This window comes from Cololabis saira, chromosome 4 (genome assembly GCF_033807715.1).
Source record: "Cololabis saira isolate AMF1-May2022 chromosome 4, fColSai1.1, whole genome shotgun sequence".
NCBI classification, from domain to species: domain Eukaryota; kingdom Metazoa; phylum Chordata; class Actinopteri; order Beloniformes; family Belonidae; genus Cololabis; species Cololabis saira.
Window position 1 is genome coordinate 50,462,249 of NC_084590.1, and position 16,820 is coordinate 50,479,068.

Consider the following 16,820-nt stretch of genomic DNA (forward strand, 5'->3'; position numbering starts at 1 on the left):
ATACGAGGGAACCGACCCGAAACAGTTGCTATAGGAGGGAACCGACCCGAAACAGCTGCTATACGAGGGAACCGACCCGAAACAGCTGCTGTACGAGGGAACCGACCCACAACAGCTGCTATACGAGGGAACCGACCCAAAACAGCTGCTATACGAGGGAACTGAACCGAAACAGTTGCTATACGAGGGAACCGACCCGAAACAGTTGCTATACGAGGGAACTGAACCGAAACAGTTGCTATACGAGGGAACCGACCCGAAACAGTTGCTATACGAGGGAACCGACCTGAAACAGTTGCTATACGAGGGAACCGACCCGAAACAGTTGCTATACGAGGGAACCGACCCGAAACAGTTGCTATACGAGGGAACCGACCTGAAACAGTTGCTATACGAGGGAACCGACCCGAAACAGCTGCTGTACGAGGGAACCGACCCAAAACAGCTGCTGTACGAGGGAACCGACCCAAAACAGCTGCTATACGAGGGGACCGACCCAAAACAGCTGCTGTACGAGGGAACCAACCCGAAACAGCTGCTGTACGAGGGAACCGACCCAAAACAGCTGCTATACGAGGGAACTGAACCGAAACAGTTGCTATACGAGGGAACCGACCCGAAACAGTTGCTATACGAGGGAACTGAACCGAAACAGTTGCTATACGAGGGAACCGACCCGAAACAGCTGCTATACGAGGGAACTGAACCGAAACAGCTGCTATACGAGGGAACCGACCCAAAACAGCTGCTGTACGAGGGAACCGACCCAAAACAGCTGCTATACGAGGGAACCGACCCGAAACAGCTGCTGTACCAGGGAACCGACCAGAAACAGCTGCTGTACGAGGGAACCGACCAGAAACAGCTGCTATACGAGGGAACCGACCCAAAACACCTGCTGTACGAGGGAACCGACCCAAAACAGCTGCTATACGAGGGAACCGACCCGAAACAGCTGCTGTACGAGGGAACCGACCCAAAACAGCTGCTGTACGAGGGAACCGACCCAAAACAGCTGCTGTACGAGGGAACCGACCCGAAACAGCTGCTGTACGAGGGAACCGACCCGAAACAGCTGCTGTACGAGGGAAACCGACCCGAAACAGTGGCTATACGAGGGAACCAACCCGAAACAGCTGCTGTACGAGGGAACCGACCCAAAACAGCTGCTGTACGAGGGAACTGACCCAAAACAGCTGCTATACGAGGGAACCAACCTGAAACAGCTGCTGTACGAGGGAACCGACCAGAAACAGCTGCTATACGAGGGAACCGACCCGAAACAGCTGCTGTACGAGGGAACCGACCCAAAACAGCTGCTATACGAGGGAACCGACCCAAAACAGCTGCTGTACGAGGGAACCAACCCGAAACAGCTGCTGTACGAGGGAACCAACCCGAAACAGCTGCTATACGAGGGAACCGACCCAAAACAGCTGCTGTACGAGGGAACCAACCCGAAACAGCTGTTGTACGAGGGAACCGACCCAAAACAGCTGCTATACGAGGGAACCGACCCGAAACAGTTGCTATACGAGGGAACCGGCCCGAAACAGTTGCTATACGAGGGAACTGAACCGAAACAGTTGCTATACGAGGGAACCGACCCAAAACAGCTGCTGTACGAGGGAACCAACCCGAAACAGCTGCTATACGAGGGAACCGACCCAAAACAGCTGCTGTACGAGGGAACCAACCCGAAACAGCTGTTGTACGAGGGAACCGACCCAAAACAGCTGCTATACGAGGGAACTGAACCGAAACAGTTGCTATACGAGGGAACCGGCCCGAAACAGTTGCTATACGAGGGAACTGAACCGAAACAGTTGCTATACGAGGGAACCGACCCAAAACAGCTGCTGTACGAGGGAACCGACCCGAAACAGTTGCTATACGAGGGAACCAACCCGAAACAGCTGCTGTACGAGGGAACCGACCCAAAACAGCTGCTATACGAGGGAACCGACCTGAAACAGCTGCTGTACGAGGGAACTGAACCGAAACAGCTGCTGTACGAGGGAACCGACCCGAAACAGCTGCTGTACGAGGGAACCGACCCGAAACAGCTGCTGTACGAGGGAACTGAACTGAAACAGCTGCTGTACGAGGGAACCGACCAGAAACAGCTGCTGTACGAGGGAACCGACCCGAAACAGCTGCTATACGAGGGAACCGACCCAAAACAGCTGCTATACGAGGGAACCGACCTGAAACAGCTGCTGTACGAGGGAACTGAACCGAAACAGCTGCTGTACGAGGGAACCGACCCGAAACAGCTGCTGTACGAGGGAACCGACCCGAAACAGCTGCTATACGAGGGAACTGAACTGAAACAGCTGCTGTACGAGGGAACCGACCAGAAACAGCTGCTGTACGAGGGAACCGACCCAAAACAGCTGCTGTACGAGGGAACCGACCCAAAACAGCTGCTATATGAGGGAACCGACCCGAAACAGCTGCTATACGAGGGAACCGACCTAAAACAGCTGCTATACGAGGGAACCGACCCAAAACAGCTGCTATACGAGGGAACCGACCCAAAACAGCTGCTATACGAGGGAACCGACCCAAAACAGCTGCTGTACGAGGGAACCGACCCAAAACAGCTGCTGTACGAGGGAACCGACCCAAAACAGCTGCTGTACGAGGGAACCGACCCGAAACAGCTGCTATACGAGGGAACCGACCCAAAACAGCTGCTGTACGAGGGAACCAACCCGAAACAGCTGCTATACGAGGGAACCGACCCGAAACAGCTGCTGTACCAGGGAACCGACCAGAAACAGCTGCTGTACGAGGGAACCGACCAGAAACAGCTGCTATACGAGGGAACCGACCCAAAACACCTGCTGTACGAGGGAACCGACCCAAAACAGCTGCTATACGAGGGAACCGACCCGAAACAGCTGCTGTACGAGGGAACCGACCCAAAACAGCTGCTGTACGAGGGAACCGACCCAAAACAGCTGCTGTACGAGGGAACCGACCCGAAACAGCTGCTGTACGAGGGAACCGACCCGAAACAGCTGCTGTACGAGGGAAACCGACCCGAAACAGTGGCTATACGAGGGAACCAACCCGAAACAGCTGCTGTACGAGGGAACCGACCCAAAACAGCTGCTGTACGAGGGAACTGACCCAAAACAGCTGCTATACGAGGGAACCAACCTGAAACAGCTGCTGTACGAGGGAACCGACCAGAAACAGCTGCTATACGAGGGAACCGACCCGAAACAGCTGCTGTACGAGGGAACCGACCCAAAACAGCTGCTATACGAGGGAACCGACCCAAAACAGCTGCTGTACGAGGGAACCAACCCGAAACAGCTGCTGTACGAGGGAACCAACCCGAAACAGCTGCTATACGAGGGAACCGACCCAAAACAGCTGCTGTACGAGGGAACCAACCCGAAACAGCTGTTGTACGAGGGAACCGACCCAAAACAGCTGCTATACGAGGGAACCGACCCGAAACAGTTGCTATACGAGGGAACCGGCCCGAAACAGTTGCTATACGAGGGAACTGAACCGAAACAGTTGCTATACGAGGGAACCGACCCAAAACAGCTGCTGTACGAGGGAACCAACCCGAAACAGCTGCTATACGAGGGAACCGACCCAAAACAGCTGCTGTACGAGGGAACCAACCCGAAACAGTTGCTATACGAGGGAACTGAACCGAAACAGTTGCTATACGAGGGAACCGACCCAAAACAGCTGCTGTACGAGGGAACCAACCCGAAACAGCTGCTATACGAGGGAACCGACCCAAAACAGCTGCTGTACGAGGGAACCAACCCGAAACAGCTGCTGTACGAGGGAACCGACCCAAAACAGCTGCTATACGAGGGAACCGACCCGAAACAGTTGCTATACGAGGGAACTGAACCGAAACAGTTGCTATACGAGGGAACCGACCCGAAACAGTTGCTATACGAGGGAACCGACCTGAAACAGTTGCTGTACGAGGGAACCGACCCAAAACAGCTGCTGTACGAGGGAACCGACCCGAAACAGTTGCTATACGAGGGAACCAACCCGAAACAGCTGCTGTACGAGGGAACCGACCCAAAACAGCTGCTATACGAGGGAACCGACCTGAAACAGCTGCTGTACGAGGGAACTGAACCGAAACAGCTGCTGTACGAGGGAACCGACCCGAAACAGCTGCTGTACGAGGGAACCGACCCGAAACAGCTGCTATACGAGGGAACTGAACTGAAACAGCTGCTGTACGAGGGAACCGACCAGAAACAGCTGCTGTACGAGGGAACCGACCCGAAACAGCTGCTATACGAGGGAACCGACCCAAAACAGCTGCTATACGAGGGAACCGACCTGAAACAGCTGCTGTACGAGGGAACTGAACCGAAACAGCTGCTGTACGAGGGAACCGACCCGAAACAGCTGCTGTACGAGGGAACCGACCCGAAACAGCTGCTATACGAGGGAACTGAACTGAAACAGCTGCTGTACGAGGGAACCGACCAGAAACAGCTGCTGTACGAGGGAACCGACCCAAAACAGCTGCTGTACGAGGGAACCGACCCAAAACAGCTGCTATATGAGGGAACCGACCCGAAACAGCTGCTATACGAGGGAACCGACCTAAAACAGCTGCTATACGAGGGAACCGACCCAAAACAGCTGCTATACGAGGGAACCGACCCAAAACAGCTGCTATACGAGGGAACCGACCCAAAACAGCTGCTGTACGAGGGAACCGACCCAAAACAGCTGCTGTACGAGGGAACCGACCCAAAACAGCTGCTGTACGAGGGAACCGACCCGAAACAGCTGCTATACGAGGGAACCGACCCAAAACAGCTGCTGTACGAGGGAACCAACCTGAAACAGCTGCTATACTAGTTGGGAACATCTGGATCCAGCTGTTTGTAGAAGCCAAAACAGCTGCAGTGCAGGTGTGAACACAGACACATCTGGATAAACAGCTGCTATACGAGGGAACCGACCCAAAACAGCTGCTGTACGAGGGAACCGACCCAAAACAGCTGCTAAACGAGGGAACCGACCCAAAACAGCTGCTGTACGAGGGAACCGACCCAAAACAGCTGCTATATGAGGGAACCGACCCGAAACAGCTGCTATACGAGGGAACCGACCTAAAACAGCTGCTATACGAGGGAACCGACCCAAAACAGCTGCTATACGAGGGAACCGACCCAAAACAGCTGCTATACGAGGGAACCGACCCAAAACAGCTGCTGTACGAGGGAACCGACCCAAAACAGCTGCTGTACGAGGGAACCGACCCAAAACAGCTGCTGTACGAGGGAACCGACCCGAAACAGCTGCTATACGAGGGAACCGACCCAAAACAGCTGCTGTACGAGGGAACCAACCTGAAACAGCTGCTATACTAGTTGGGAACATCTGGATCCAGCTGTTTGTAGAAGCCAAAACAGCTGCAGTGCAGGTGTGAACACAGACACATCTGGATAAACAGCTGCTGTACGAGGGAACTGAACCGAAACAGCTGCTGTACGAGGGAACCGACCCGAAACAGCTGCTGTACGAGGGAACCGACCCGAAACAGCTGCTATACGAGGGAACTGAACTGAAACAGCTGCTGTACGAGGGAACCGACCAGAAACAGCTGCTGTACGAGGGAACCGACCCGAAACAGCTGCTATACGAGGGAACCGACCCAAAACAGCTGCTATACGAGGGAACCGACCTGAAACAGCTGCTGTACGAGGGAACTGAACCGAAACAGCTGCTGTACGAGGGAACCGACCCGAAACAGCTGCTGTACGAGGGAACCGACCCGAAACAGCTGCTATACGAGGGAACTGAACTGAAACAGCTGCTGTACGAGGGAACCGACCAGAAACAGCTGCTGTACGAGGGAACCGACCTAAAACAGCTGCTATACGAGGGAACCGACCCAAAACAGCTGCTATACGAGGGAACCGACCCAAAACAGCTGCTATACGAGGGAACCGACCCAAAACAGCTGCTGTACGAGGGAACCGACCCAAAACAGCTGCTGTACGAGGGAACCGACCCAAAACAGCTGCTGTACGAGGGAACCGACCCGAAACAGCTGCTATACGAGGGAACCGACCCAAAACAGCTGCTGTACGAGGGAACCAACCCGAAACAGCTGCTATACGAGGGAATCGACCCGAAACAGCTGCTGTACCAGGGAACCGACCAGAAACAGCTGCTGTACGAGGGAACCGACCAGAAACAGCTGCTATACGAGGGAACCGACCCAAAACACCTGCTGTACGAGGGAACCGACCCAAAACAGCTGCTATACGAGGGAACCGACCCGAAACAGCTGCTATACGAGGGAACCGACCTAAAACAGCTGCTATACGAGGGAACCGACCCAAAACAGCTGCTGTACGAGGGAACCGACCCAAAACAGCTGCTGTACGAGGGAACCGACCCAAAACAGCTGCTGTACGAGGGAACCGACCCGAAACAGCTGCTGTACGAGGGAACCGACCCGAAACAGCTGCTGTACGAGGGAAACCGACCCGAAACAGTGGCTATACGAGGGAACCAACCCGAAACAGCTGCTGTACGAGGGAACCGACCCAAAACAGCTGCTGTACGAGGGAACTGACCCAAAACAGCTGCTATACGAGGGAACCAACCTGAAACAGCTGCTGTACGAGGGAACCGACCAGAAACAGCTGCTATACGAGGGAACCGACCCGAAACAGCTGCTGTACGAGGGAACCGACCCAAAACAGCTGCTATACGAGGGAACCGACCCAAAACAGCTGCTGTACGAGGGAACCAACCCGAAACAGCTGCTGTACGAGGGAACCAACCCGAAACAGCTGCTATACGAGGGAACCGACCCAAAACAGCTGCTGTACGAGGGAACCAACCCGAAACAGCTGTTGTACGAGGGAACCGACCCAAAACAGCTGCTATACGAGGGAACCGACCCGAAACAGTTGCTATACGAGGGAACCGGCCCGAAACAGTTGCTATACGAGGGAACTGAACCGAAACAGTTGCTATACGAGGGAACCGACCCAAAACAGCTGCTGTACGAGGGAACCAACCCGAAACAGCTGCTATACGAGGGAACCGACCCAAAACAGCTGCTGTACGAGGGAACCAACCCGAAACAGCTGTTGTACGAGGGAACCGACCCAAAACAGCTGCTATACGAGGGAACTGAACCGAAACAGTTGCTATACGAGGGAACCGGCCCGAAACAGTTGCTATACGAGGGAACTGAACCGAAACAGTTGCTATACGAGGGAACCGACCCAAAACAGCTGCTGTACGAGGGAACCAACCCGAAACAGCTGCTATACGAGGGAACCGACCCAAAACAGCTGCTGTACGAGGGAACCAACCCGAAACAGCTGCTGTACGAGGGAACCGACCCAAAACAGCTGCTATACGAGGGAACCGACCCGAAACAGTTGCTATACGAGGGAACTGAACCGAAACAGTTGCTATACGAGGGAACCGACCCGAAACAGTTGCTATACGAGGGAACCGACCTGAAACAGTTGCTGTACGAGGGAACCGACCCAAAACAGCTGCTGTACGAGGGAACCGACCCGAAACAGTTGCTATACGAGGGAACCAACCCGAAACAGCTGCTGTACGAGGGAACCGACCCAAAACAGCTGCTATACGAGGGAACCGACCTGAAACAGCTGCTGTACGAGGGAACTGAACCGAAACAGCTGCTGTACGAGGGAACCGACCCGAAACAGCTGCTGTACGAGGGAACCGACCCGAAACAGCTGCTATACGAGGGAACTGAACTGAAACAGCTGCTGTACGAGGGAACCGACCAGAAACAGCTGCTGTACGAGGGAACCGACCCGAAACAGCTGCTATACGAGGGAACCGACCCAAAACAGCTGCTATACGAGGGAACCGACCTGAAACAGCTGCTGTACGAGGGAACTGAACCGAAACAGCTGCTGTACGAGGGAACCGACCCGAAACAGCTGCTGTACGAGGGAACCGACCCGAAACAGCTGCTATACGAGGGAACTGAACTGAAACAGCTGCTGTACGAGGGAACCGACCAGAAACAGCTGCTGTACGAGGGAACCGACCCAAAACAGCTGCTGTACGAGGGAACCGACCCAAAACAGCTGCTATATGAGGGAACCGACCCGAAACAGCTGCTATACGAGGGAACCGACCTAAAACAGCTGCTATACGAGGGAACCGACCCAAAACAGCTGCTATACGAGGGAACCGACCCAAAACAGCTGCTATACGAGGGAACCGACCCAAAACAGCTGCTGTACGAGGGAACCGACCCAAAACAGCTGCTGTACGAGGGAACCGACCCAAAACAGCTGCTGTACGAGGGAACCGACCCGAAACAGCTGCTATACGAGGGAACCGACCCAAAACAGCTGCTGTACGAGGGAACCGACCCAAAACAGCTGCTAAACGAGGGAACCGACCCACAACGGAAATCCTACCGGTTGCTGGAAAAGGCTGGACTGAATTGAGACCACGGGGACCAGACTGGACTAAAGTGGAATATAATTGGACTAAATTTATGATTTTCTTATCCTAAAATGTCAGATTCCGGGTAGAAGACGATGTCCGTGAACTCGGGTGAGGACTAATTCCTGGCGTGGAGTCACATGACCTTCAGCCCTGATAATTATCTGGAAGTTTCTGTTTTCTGGAAACAGAAGCTCAGAGTTTAAGGAGGACGACAACAACACGGCGGCGTGACGAGTTTGAGCTGCTCAAGGAAATGAACGGAGGTGGATGTAATGTCCCCTGGTGCCCTGGAAACAAGAGTGTGTGTGTGTGTGTGTGTGTGTGTGTGTGTGTGTGTGTGTGTGTGTGTGTGTGTGTGTGTGTGTGTGTGTGTGTGTGTGTGTGTGTGTGTGTGTGTGTGTGTGTGTGTGTGTGTGTGTGTGTGTGTGGAATCTGCTGAGTCAGTGAAAGGTAAACATCGGCTAATTTAACATCAGCACATTCCTGCGCGACACGCCTTCATCCTTGAGCCGGCGAGCGCGTGTTTAACGAGTTTGCCAGCGAAGGTGTCGCCGGCTTGTTAAGAGGAGCAGCTGTTCCCGCTGAGGTCACGCCGCCGCCGCCGCGCCCTGATTGGCCGACCGACGGGAGTGTCGCGTGTGGGCGGAGTCTCACCCTGGCTCCTTTGGCCGGGAAACAGCGACAGGTGGTGCAGTCCCGCCCCCCGCACGGCTCCGTCAGGTCCCCCTGAAACCGGGAGAAAACAAAACATCAGCGTGACATCACGATGACATCACAATGACATCACGATGACATCACAACGACATCATCAGCACCACTTTTACCGCGACTTTTACCGCGATGATCGATATAACGAGTCCAGTTCGGTTGCGGTTTCCTCCAATGACCACTAAGGGGCCGTAGCCAGAAACTAGCCATTTTGTTCGGAAGAGAATCAGGGCCAGGCAGGAGAAAAATAAAAATTATATTTTAGAGGAGGGAGATTTTTTTTTCCCTGATGCACTTCGAGAAAAAAGTCGAAATGTTGAGAAAAAAAAGTCGAAATGTTGAGATTAATATTGAAATACAATATCGAGAAAAAAGTCAAAATGTCGAGAAAAAAGTTGAAATGTTGAGAAAAATTGTGAAATTTTGACTTTATTCTTGAAATTTTATTTCAACATTATTTATATTTTTTAATTTATCTTCTGGCCGCGTCAGAATCAGCTAGCGAGTATTTAGGCGTCGTAAGAATAGACAACGCGTTTTAGCTTCCCAATTGAAGCCGTTTCCATTGGAGAACGTGGGTCCGACCTCACGCTAGCACGCTAGCGCGCTAACGAGCTAACGCTCACAAGCCTGGTACCGGCCGCGCCAGCTGTGATGTCATCAACAGTGGCCGGTTCCACGCCGCCTCAGAAGCTGCGGTGCAGAAACTTGAGTTTCCACCTGTTTTCTGAATGTTTGCACGTCTTTTGTTCATTTTGTTCAGGGTCCATCGGATGAACGTAAACACCCGGTCGTGCTCGGCGGTGCTCGGCGGTGCTCGGCGGCGCTGGGCTCGGCGGCGCTGGTTCTCCGTGCCGAGGCCGCGGCTGCTGCTCCTCCATCTGCAGATCAGATCTGAACATCTGCAGACGGCGTGAGGGCGATTGAGATCGACGCTCGTGCCAAACGCAGATCAGCTTCCTGACACACGCTTGTCTGAATCCTCCGTCTGCATTCCTGTCTGTCTGGAGGACCGGCTGCACGCACCCGACTCCCAGGATCCCTCGCTGCCCCGCAGGGGGACCAGGAACCAGGGGAACCAGGGAACCAGGATCCCTCGCTGCCCCGCAGGGGAACCGGGGAACCAGGGGCCTCGCTGCCCCGCAGAGGAACCAGGAACCGGGGAACCGGGGAACCAGGAACCGGGGAACCAGGGGCCTCGCTGCCCCCAGGAGACCCGGGAACCAGGGGAACCAGCAGAACCACCTCAGAACCTTGTCCAGCACGGAGGTGGAGGTTTGATGGTCTGGACCGTTCTGGTCCCGGTCCGTTCTAAACCCAGACCCGGACCTGGTCCGTTCTAAACCCAGACCCGGACCTGGTCCGTTCTAAACCCAGACCAGGACCTGGTCCGTACTAAACCCAGACCAGGACCTGGTCCGTTCTAAACCCAGACCAGGACCTGGTCCGTACTAAAACCAGACCCGGACCTGGTCCGTACTAAAACCAGACCCGGACCTGGTCCGTACTAGAACCGGACCGGGTCTGGACCTGGTCCGTTCTAAACCCAGACCAGGACCTGGTCCGTACTAAAACCGGACCAGGACCTGGTCCGTTCTAAACCCAGACCAGGACCTGGTCCGTACTAAAACCAGACCCGGACCTGGTCCGTACTAGAACCGGACCCGGACCTGGTCCGTACTAAACCCGGACCAGGTCCGGGTCCGGTTCTAGTACGGACCAGGTCCGGGTCTGGGTACTAAACCCAGACCCGGACCTGGTCCGTACTAGAACCGGACCGGGTCTGGACCTGGTCCGTTCTAAACCCAGACCAGGACCTGGTCCGTACTAAAACCGGACCAGGACCTGGTCCGTTCTAAACCCAGACCCGGACCTGGTCCGTACTAAAACCGGACCGGGTCTGGACCTGGACACGGGAGACGGGGACATCGCACCGTCGGCCCCGATGATGCACCTGTGCAGGTGTGGAGGTGTCCAGGTCAGGTGGACACGCCCCCTGCGTGATGTCACCTGGACACGCCCCCTACGTGATGTCACCTGGACACGCCCCCTGCGTGATGTCACCTGGACACGCCCCCTGCGTGATGTCACCTGGACACGCCCCCTGCGTGATGTCACCTGGACACGCCCCCTACGTGATGTCACCTGGACACGCCCCCTGCGTGATGTCACATGGACACGCCCCCTGCGTGATGTCACCTGGACACGCCCCCTGAGTGATGTCACCTGGACACGCCCCCTGCGTGATGTCACCTCCAGGTTTCTGAAGACGCGTCAGCTGGAGAAGATGCTGGCGATGAGCATCTCCAACATCTCCATCATCTTCATCATCTTCAACATCTTCATCATCTTCATCATCTCCAAAATCTCCAGGATCACCAGCATCCTCATCATCTTCAGCATCTCCAAAATCCTCAGCATCTTCAGCATCTCTAACATCCTCATCATCTTCAGCATCTTCACCATCTTCAGCATCTCCAAAATCCTCAGCATCTTCAGCATCTCTAACATCCTCATCATCTTCAGCATCTTCACCATCTTCAGCATCTCCAACATCCTCATCATCTTCAACATCCTCATCATCTTCAGCATCTTCACCATCTTCAGCATCTCCAACATCCTCAGCATCTCCAACATCCTCATCATCTTCCACATCCTCATCATCCTCAGCATCTTCAACATCCTCATCATCTTCAGCATCTTCAACATCCTCATCATCTTCAGCATCTTCACCATCTTCAGCATCTTCAACATCCTCATCATCTTCAGCATCTTCAACATCCTCATCATCTTCAGCATCTTCAACATCCTCATCATCTTCAGCATCTTCACCATCTTCAGCATTTCCAACATCCTCAACATCCTCATCATCTTCAGCATCTTCAACATCCTCATAATCTTCAGCATCTCGAACATCTTCAGCATCTCAACATCTTCAGCATCTCAACATCCTCAACATCCTCAACATCTTCAGCATCTCCAACATCCTCATCATCTTCAGCATTTCCAACATCCTCATCATCTTCAGCATCTTCAGCATCTCCAACATCCTCATCATCTTCAGCATCTCAACATCCTCAACATCTTCAGCATCTCCAACATCCTCATCATCTTCAGCATTTCCAACATCCTCAACATCTTCAGCATCTTCAGCATCTCCAACATCCTCATCATCTTCAGCATCTCAACATCCTCAACATCTTCAGCATCTCCAACATCCTCATCATCTTCAGCATTTCCAACATCCTCAACATCCTCATCATCTTCAGCATCTCAACATCCTCATCATCTTCAGCATTTCCAACATCCTCAACATCTTCAGCATCTTCAGCATCTCCCACATCCTCATCATCTTCAGCATCTTCACCATCTTCAGCATCTCCAACATCCTCATCATCTTCAATTCGATTTTATTTATATAGCGTCTAATAGAAAAAAAAGTTGTCTCCAGGATCTTTCCAGAGACCCAGAACATAAACATAAACCCCCGAGCAATTATTACATAAATAATGGCAGGTAAAAACTCCCCTAGTGGGAGAAAAACCTTAAGCCAAACAGTGGCAAGAAAAACTCCCCTTTAGGAGGGAAGAAACCTGGACCAGGACCTGGACCATAAGGGGGGACCCTCCTGCCGAAGGACAGACTGGGGGTCGGGGACGGCAGCAGCACAGCAGGCAGGTGGAAGCAGCAACGGGATGACCGGGGGTGGGGACCGCAGGCCAGCACGCAGCTCCTGAAGCTCCGGCCCAATCAGCAAGTCCTAGGTTGGGGTGCAGGGTCGGGGAAAGGTTGAGAAGGGGCAGGGCCAGGGAGAGGAGTCTTGAGGGACGAACCTTCTCCCCCGCCTGACCGGGCCGTTACCCTGCCCCTCTCACTCCCACGCTGCAGGATCCGGTGTTTTGCTTTCAGAGATGCTCTTCACCACAGGCAGAGGATGCTGCACCATGTACAAAAGAGAAAAGAGAAAAGAAAAGGGGGGGGGGGGGGGGGGGGGGGGGGGGGGGCAGCACAAGAAACTACAGGAGCGACTCTAACACACTAGAGTTTACACTACCTAGAGATTTACCAACACCAGCTAGAGGTTTACTAAACACTAACTATAGGCTTTACTAAACAGAAATGTTTTAAGTTTAGTTTTAAAGGAGCATGAGGCTCCTTTTAAGAAATGAGACTCTCTAGCGCCACCCTTCACCACGACGGCCGTCGGGGGTACTGCAGCCAACAGTGAAGCCGGCACGGGAGAACGGGGAGAACGCACATGCAGCGTCATGTGACGTCACATCCGCAGGACAGCGCGGGAAAATCGGGACCGAATTGCAGCGCATTTTGCAGCAACAGCCTGTTCAAGGCAAAGGAGAGATACACTAGAGGAATCATTCTTTTGGGTTTGGAACGCTTCATCTGACATTATTACTAGAAAACTTAAAATGTATACGAATGTTTTTCATAAATCCTGCCTCATTCCTGCCTCAAGCTCCTTTAAAGGTGGAGGTGGTGTCACCTTCAGCATCTCCAACATCCTCAGCATCTTCAGCATCTTCAGACTCCTCAGTCACATCCAGAGCCTTCGTGGACTTCAGAACCAGGACCGGGAACCGTTCTGGTCTGGTTTTACGACGGACCGGACCAGGACCCGGCCCTGATCCCAGACCAGGACCGGGCCCTGATCCCAGACCAGGACCGGGCCCTGATCCCAGACCAGGACCGGGCCCTGATCCCAGACCAGGACCGGGCCCTGCTGCCCCCCCCCAGATCCCAGACCAGGACCGGGCCCTGCTGCCCCCCCCCCAGATCCCAAACCAGGACCCGGCCCTGCTGCCCCCCCCCCCGTGTTTTGTTACCAGCTTGTACCGGTTTCCCAGCATGCAGCAGTGTTGTTGTAATGGCCACATTCCTGCAGCGTTGTGTAAACGCGGTTATCAGTGAGCCGTGGCTATCGCTAGGAATGCAGCTATCTGCTAATCTGCTGCCCCCACCGAGTCTCTCCGTCCTCCCCCCAGCGCTGTCTCATCCCTCCATCCCTCTATCACCCCTCCATCACTCCTCCACCACTCCTCCATCCCTCCTCCGCTCCTCTATCATCCCTCCATCGCCCCTGATTGGCCGATCAGACCTCGGGAACACGCTGAACCCGCCGACCCCGACGTGACGGAGGAAAAGAACCGTTTCCTGCCGTCTCCCCCATCGGAGGACCGGGATCTAATCCCCCCATCCATCTGGAGACCTGAACCTGAACCTGAACCTGAGAACTGGACCAGATAGCAGCTCAGAGAAAACCTGCAGGTCTGGATCTGGACCCTAGTGGTCTGTAGAGGACCTGCAGGTCTGGATCTGGACCCTAGTGGTCTGTAGAGGACCTGCAGGTCTGGATCTGGACCCTAGTGGTCTGTAGAGGACCTGCAGGTCTGGATCTGGACCCTAGTGGTCTGTAGAGGACCTGCAGGTCTGGATCTGGACCCTAGTGGTCGGTAGAGGACCTGCAGGTCTGGATCTGGACCCTAGTGGTCTGTAGAGGACCTGCAGGTCTGGATCTGGACCCTAGTGGTCTGTAGAGGACCTGCAGGTCTGGATCTGGACCCTAGTGGTCTGTAGAGGACCTGCAGGTCTGGATCTGGACCCTAGTGGTCTGTAGAGGACCTGCAGGTCTGGATCTGGACCCTAGTGGTCTGTAGAGGACCTGCAGGTCTGGATCTGGACCCTAGTGGTCTGTAGAGGACCTGCAGGTCTGGATCTGGACCCTAGTGGTCTGTAGAGGACCTGCAGGTCTGGATCTGGACCCTAGTGGTCTGTAGAGGACCTGCAGGTCTGGATCTGGACCCTAGTGGTCTGTAGAGGACCTGCAGGTCTGGACCCTGATCCAGGTCCAGACCTGCAGGTCTGACACCTTTGTGATGATATCTGAGCTTTATACAGCTGATCCAGAATGCAGCAGCACGAGTACTGACAGGAATCAGCAGGAGAGACCACGTCTCTCCAGTGTTAGCGTCGCTCCATTGGTTACCCGTAAAATTCAGAATCCAATTTAAAATGTTATTACTTGCGTATAAAGCCCAAAACGGCTTAGCTCCGCATTATTTGCAAGACCTGATAGTGCCTTATGTTCCTGGCAGAGCTCTCCGTTCTCAGAGTGCAGGTTTACTCGTAGTTCCTAGAGTATCTAAATGTAGATTTGGAGGGCGGGCGTTCTGCTATCAGGCACCATTACTATGGAACCAACTTCCAATCTGCGTTAAGGAGGCTGACACCACCTCCACCTTTAAAACTAAACTTAAAACATTTCTGTTTAGTAAAGCCTATAGTTAGTGTTTAGTAAACCTCTAGCTGGTGTTGGTAAATCTCTAGTTAGGGTAAACTCTAGTGTGTTAGAGTCAGTAGTCATAGTTGCAGCTATAGAACAAGACTATAATAGTTAGTCTCAAATATAGCTTGGTGGTAGATATGCTGCTATAGGCCTATGCTGCAGGGGGCACCGACATGATCCGCTGGGCGGTGCCTCTCACCCTTCTTCTCCTCTCCTCTTCCCTTCCTCTCTTCTCCATTTCCATTTTTATCTATTATAAATATCTCATAGCTATCGTTTTTGTCCATCGTTCCTCTAGTTTCTTGTGCTGCCCCCCTTTTTTCTCTTTTGTGCATGTTTGCAGGCCGGAGCCTCGGGAGCTGCGTTCCGGCCTGTGTTCCCGCCCCCCCCCCCCCCAAACCCGGTTATCCCGCTGCTGCTTCCACCTGCCTGCTGTGCTGTTGCCGTCCCTGACCCACCAGTCTGGCCTTCAGCAGGAGGGTCCCCCCTTATGAACCTGGTCCTGCTCAAGGTTTCTTCCCTCCTAAAGGGGGGTTTTCTTGCCACTGTTTGGCTTAAGGTTTTTCTCCCACTAGGGGAGTTTTTACCTACCATTGTTTATGTAATAACTGCTCGGGGGTTTATGTTTATGTTTATGTTCATGTTCTGGATCTCTGGAAAGCGTCTAGAGACATCTGTTGTATTAGACGCTATATAAATAAAATTGAATTGAAAATTGAATTGAATATTAGTTTCTAAACCTGGTTGCCGTGGTGATGCAGTCAGCATTTTGACGTCCTAGAAGAGACTCCCACTTCCATCAATCCCCAAATATTTAACGTTTTATCGTTCCGTAAATGTTGAGCCGAACACTTGATGGGTTTTACAGGGGAGTAATTCTCGCTGCAGAACCACCAGAACCACCAGAAACTGGGAGTTACTCACCGCCAGAACCGCTGTAGGCAGCAGGAGCATCGTGGTCCAGCTGGAAGAGACAGACAGACAGGTGAGGTGATGTCATCAGTGATGGTGATGTCATCATCATCATCATCATCTTTTATTCACCTGTATAAGAAGAGCAGGGAGGAGAGGGAGGAGGAGGAGGAGAGAGGCGGCATCGTGTCCCTTCCCGAGTCTGACTCCGCCTCCGGCGTCTGACTCCGCCTCCGGCCGTCAGCTCCCTCGCCGTTGGTCGTCCTGTAAAAACAATGGAGGAAAAACATGGTCACATGACCCGCGGGGACCCGCCCACCACCTGTCAATCAAAGGTAGCACGAGCTAGCAGCTACCTTAGTACTGTCGGATGGAGGATGGATGGAATAGTGAATGCATGGATGGATGGATGGAGGAATGA

The 16,820-nt window shown here is 53.5% G+C and overlaps 1 protein-coding gene across 4 annotated transcripts in view; it reads right to left on the reverse strand.

The window, feature by feature from the left end:
• col4a4 (collagen, type IV, alpha 4) overlaps positions 1 to 16,820 on the reverse strand; it is a 110,014-nt gene that overhangs the window by 75,374 nt on the left and 17,820 nt on the right. For 3 of the 4 annotated variants that reach the window (XM_061720043.1, XM_061720045.1, XM_061720044.1), the window contains exons 2-4: positions 16,532 to 16,663; positions 16,412 to 16,451; positions 9,133 to 9,204 (exon numbers count right to left, since the gene is read on the reverse strand). In XM_061720043.1, coding sequence (XP_061576027.1) covers positions 9,133 to 9,204; positions 16,412 to 16,451; positions 16,532 to 16,584 — 165 coding nt within the window. In that variant the 5' untranslated portion in view covers positions 16,585 to 16,663. Of the gene's footprint in view, positions 1 to 9,132; positions 9,205 to 16,411; positions 16,452 to 16,531; positions 16,666 to 16,820 lie in introns of all 4 variants that reach the window. The other variant, XM_061720042.1, reaches the window with a different exon arrangement.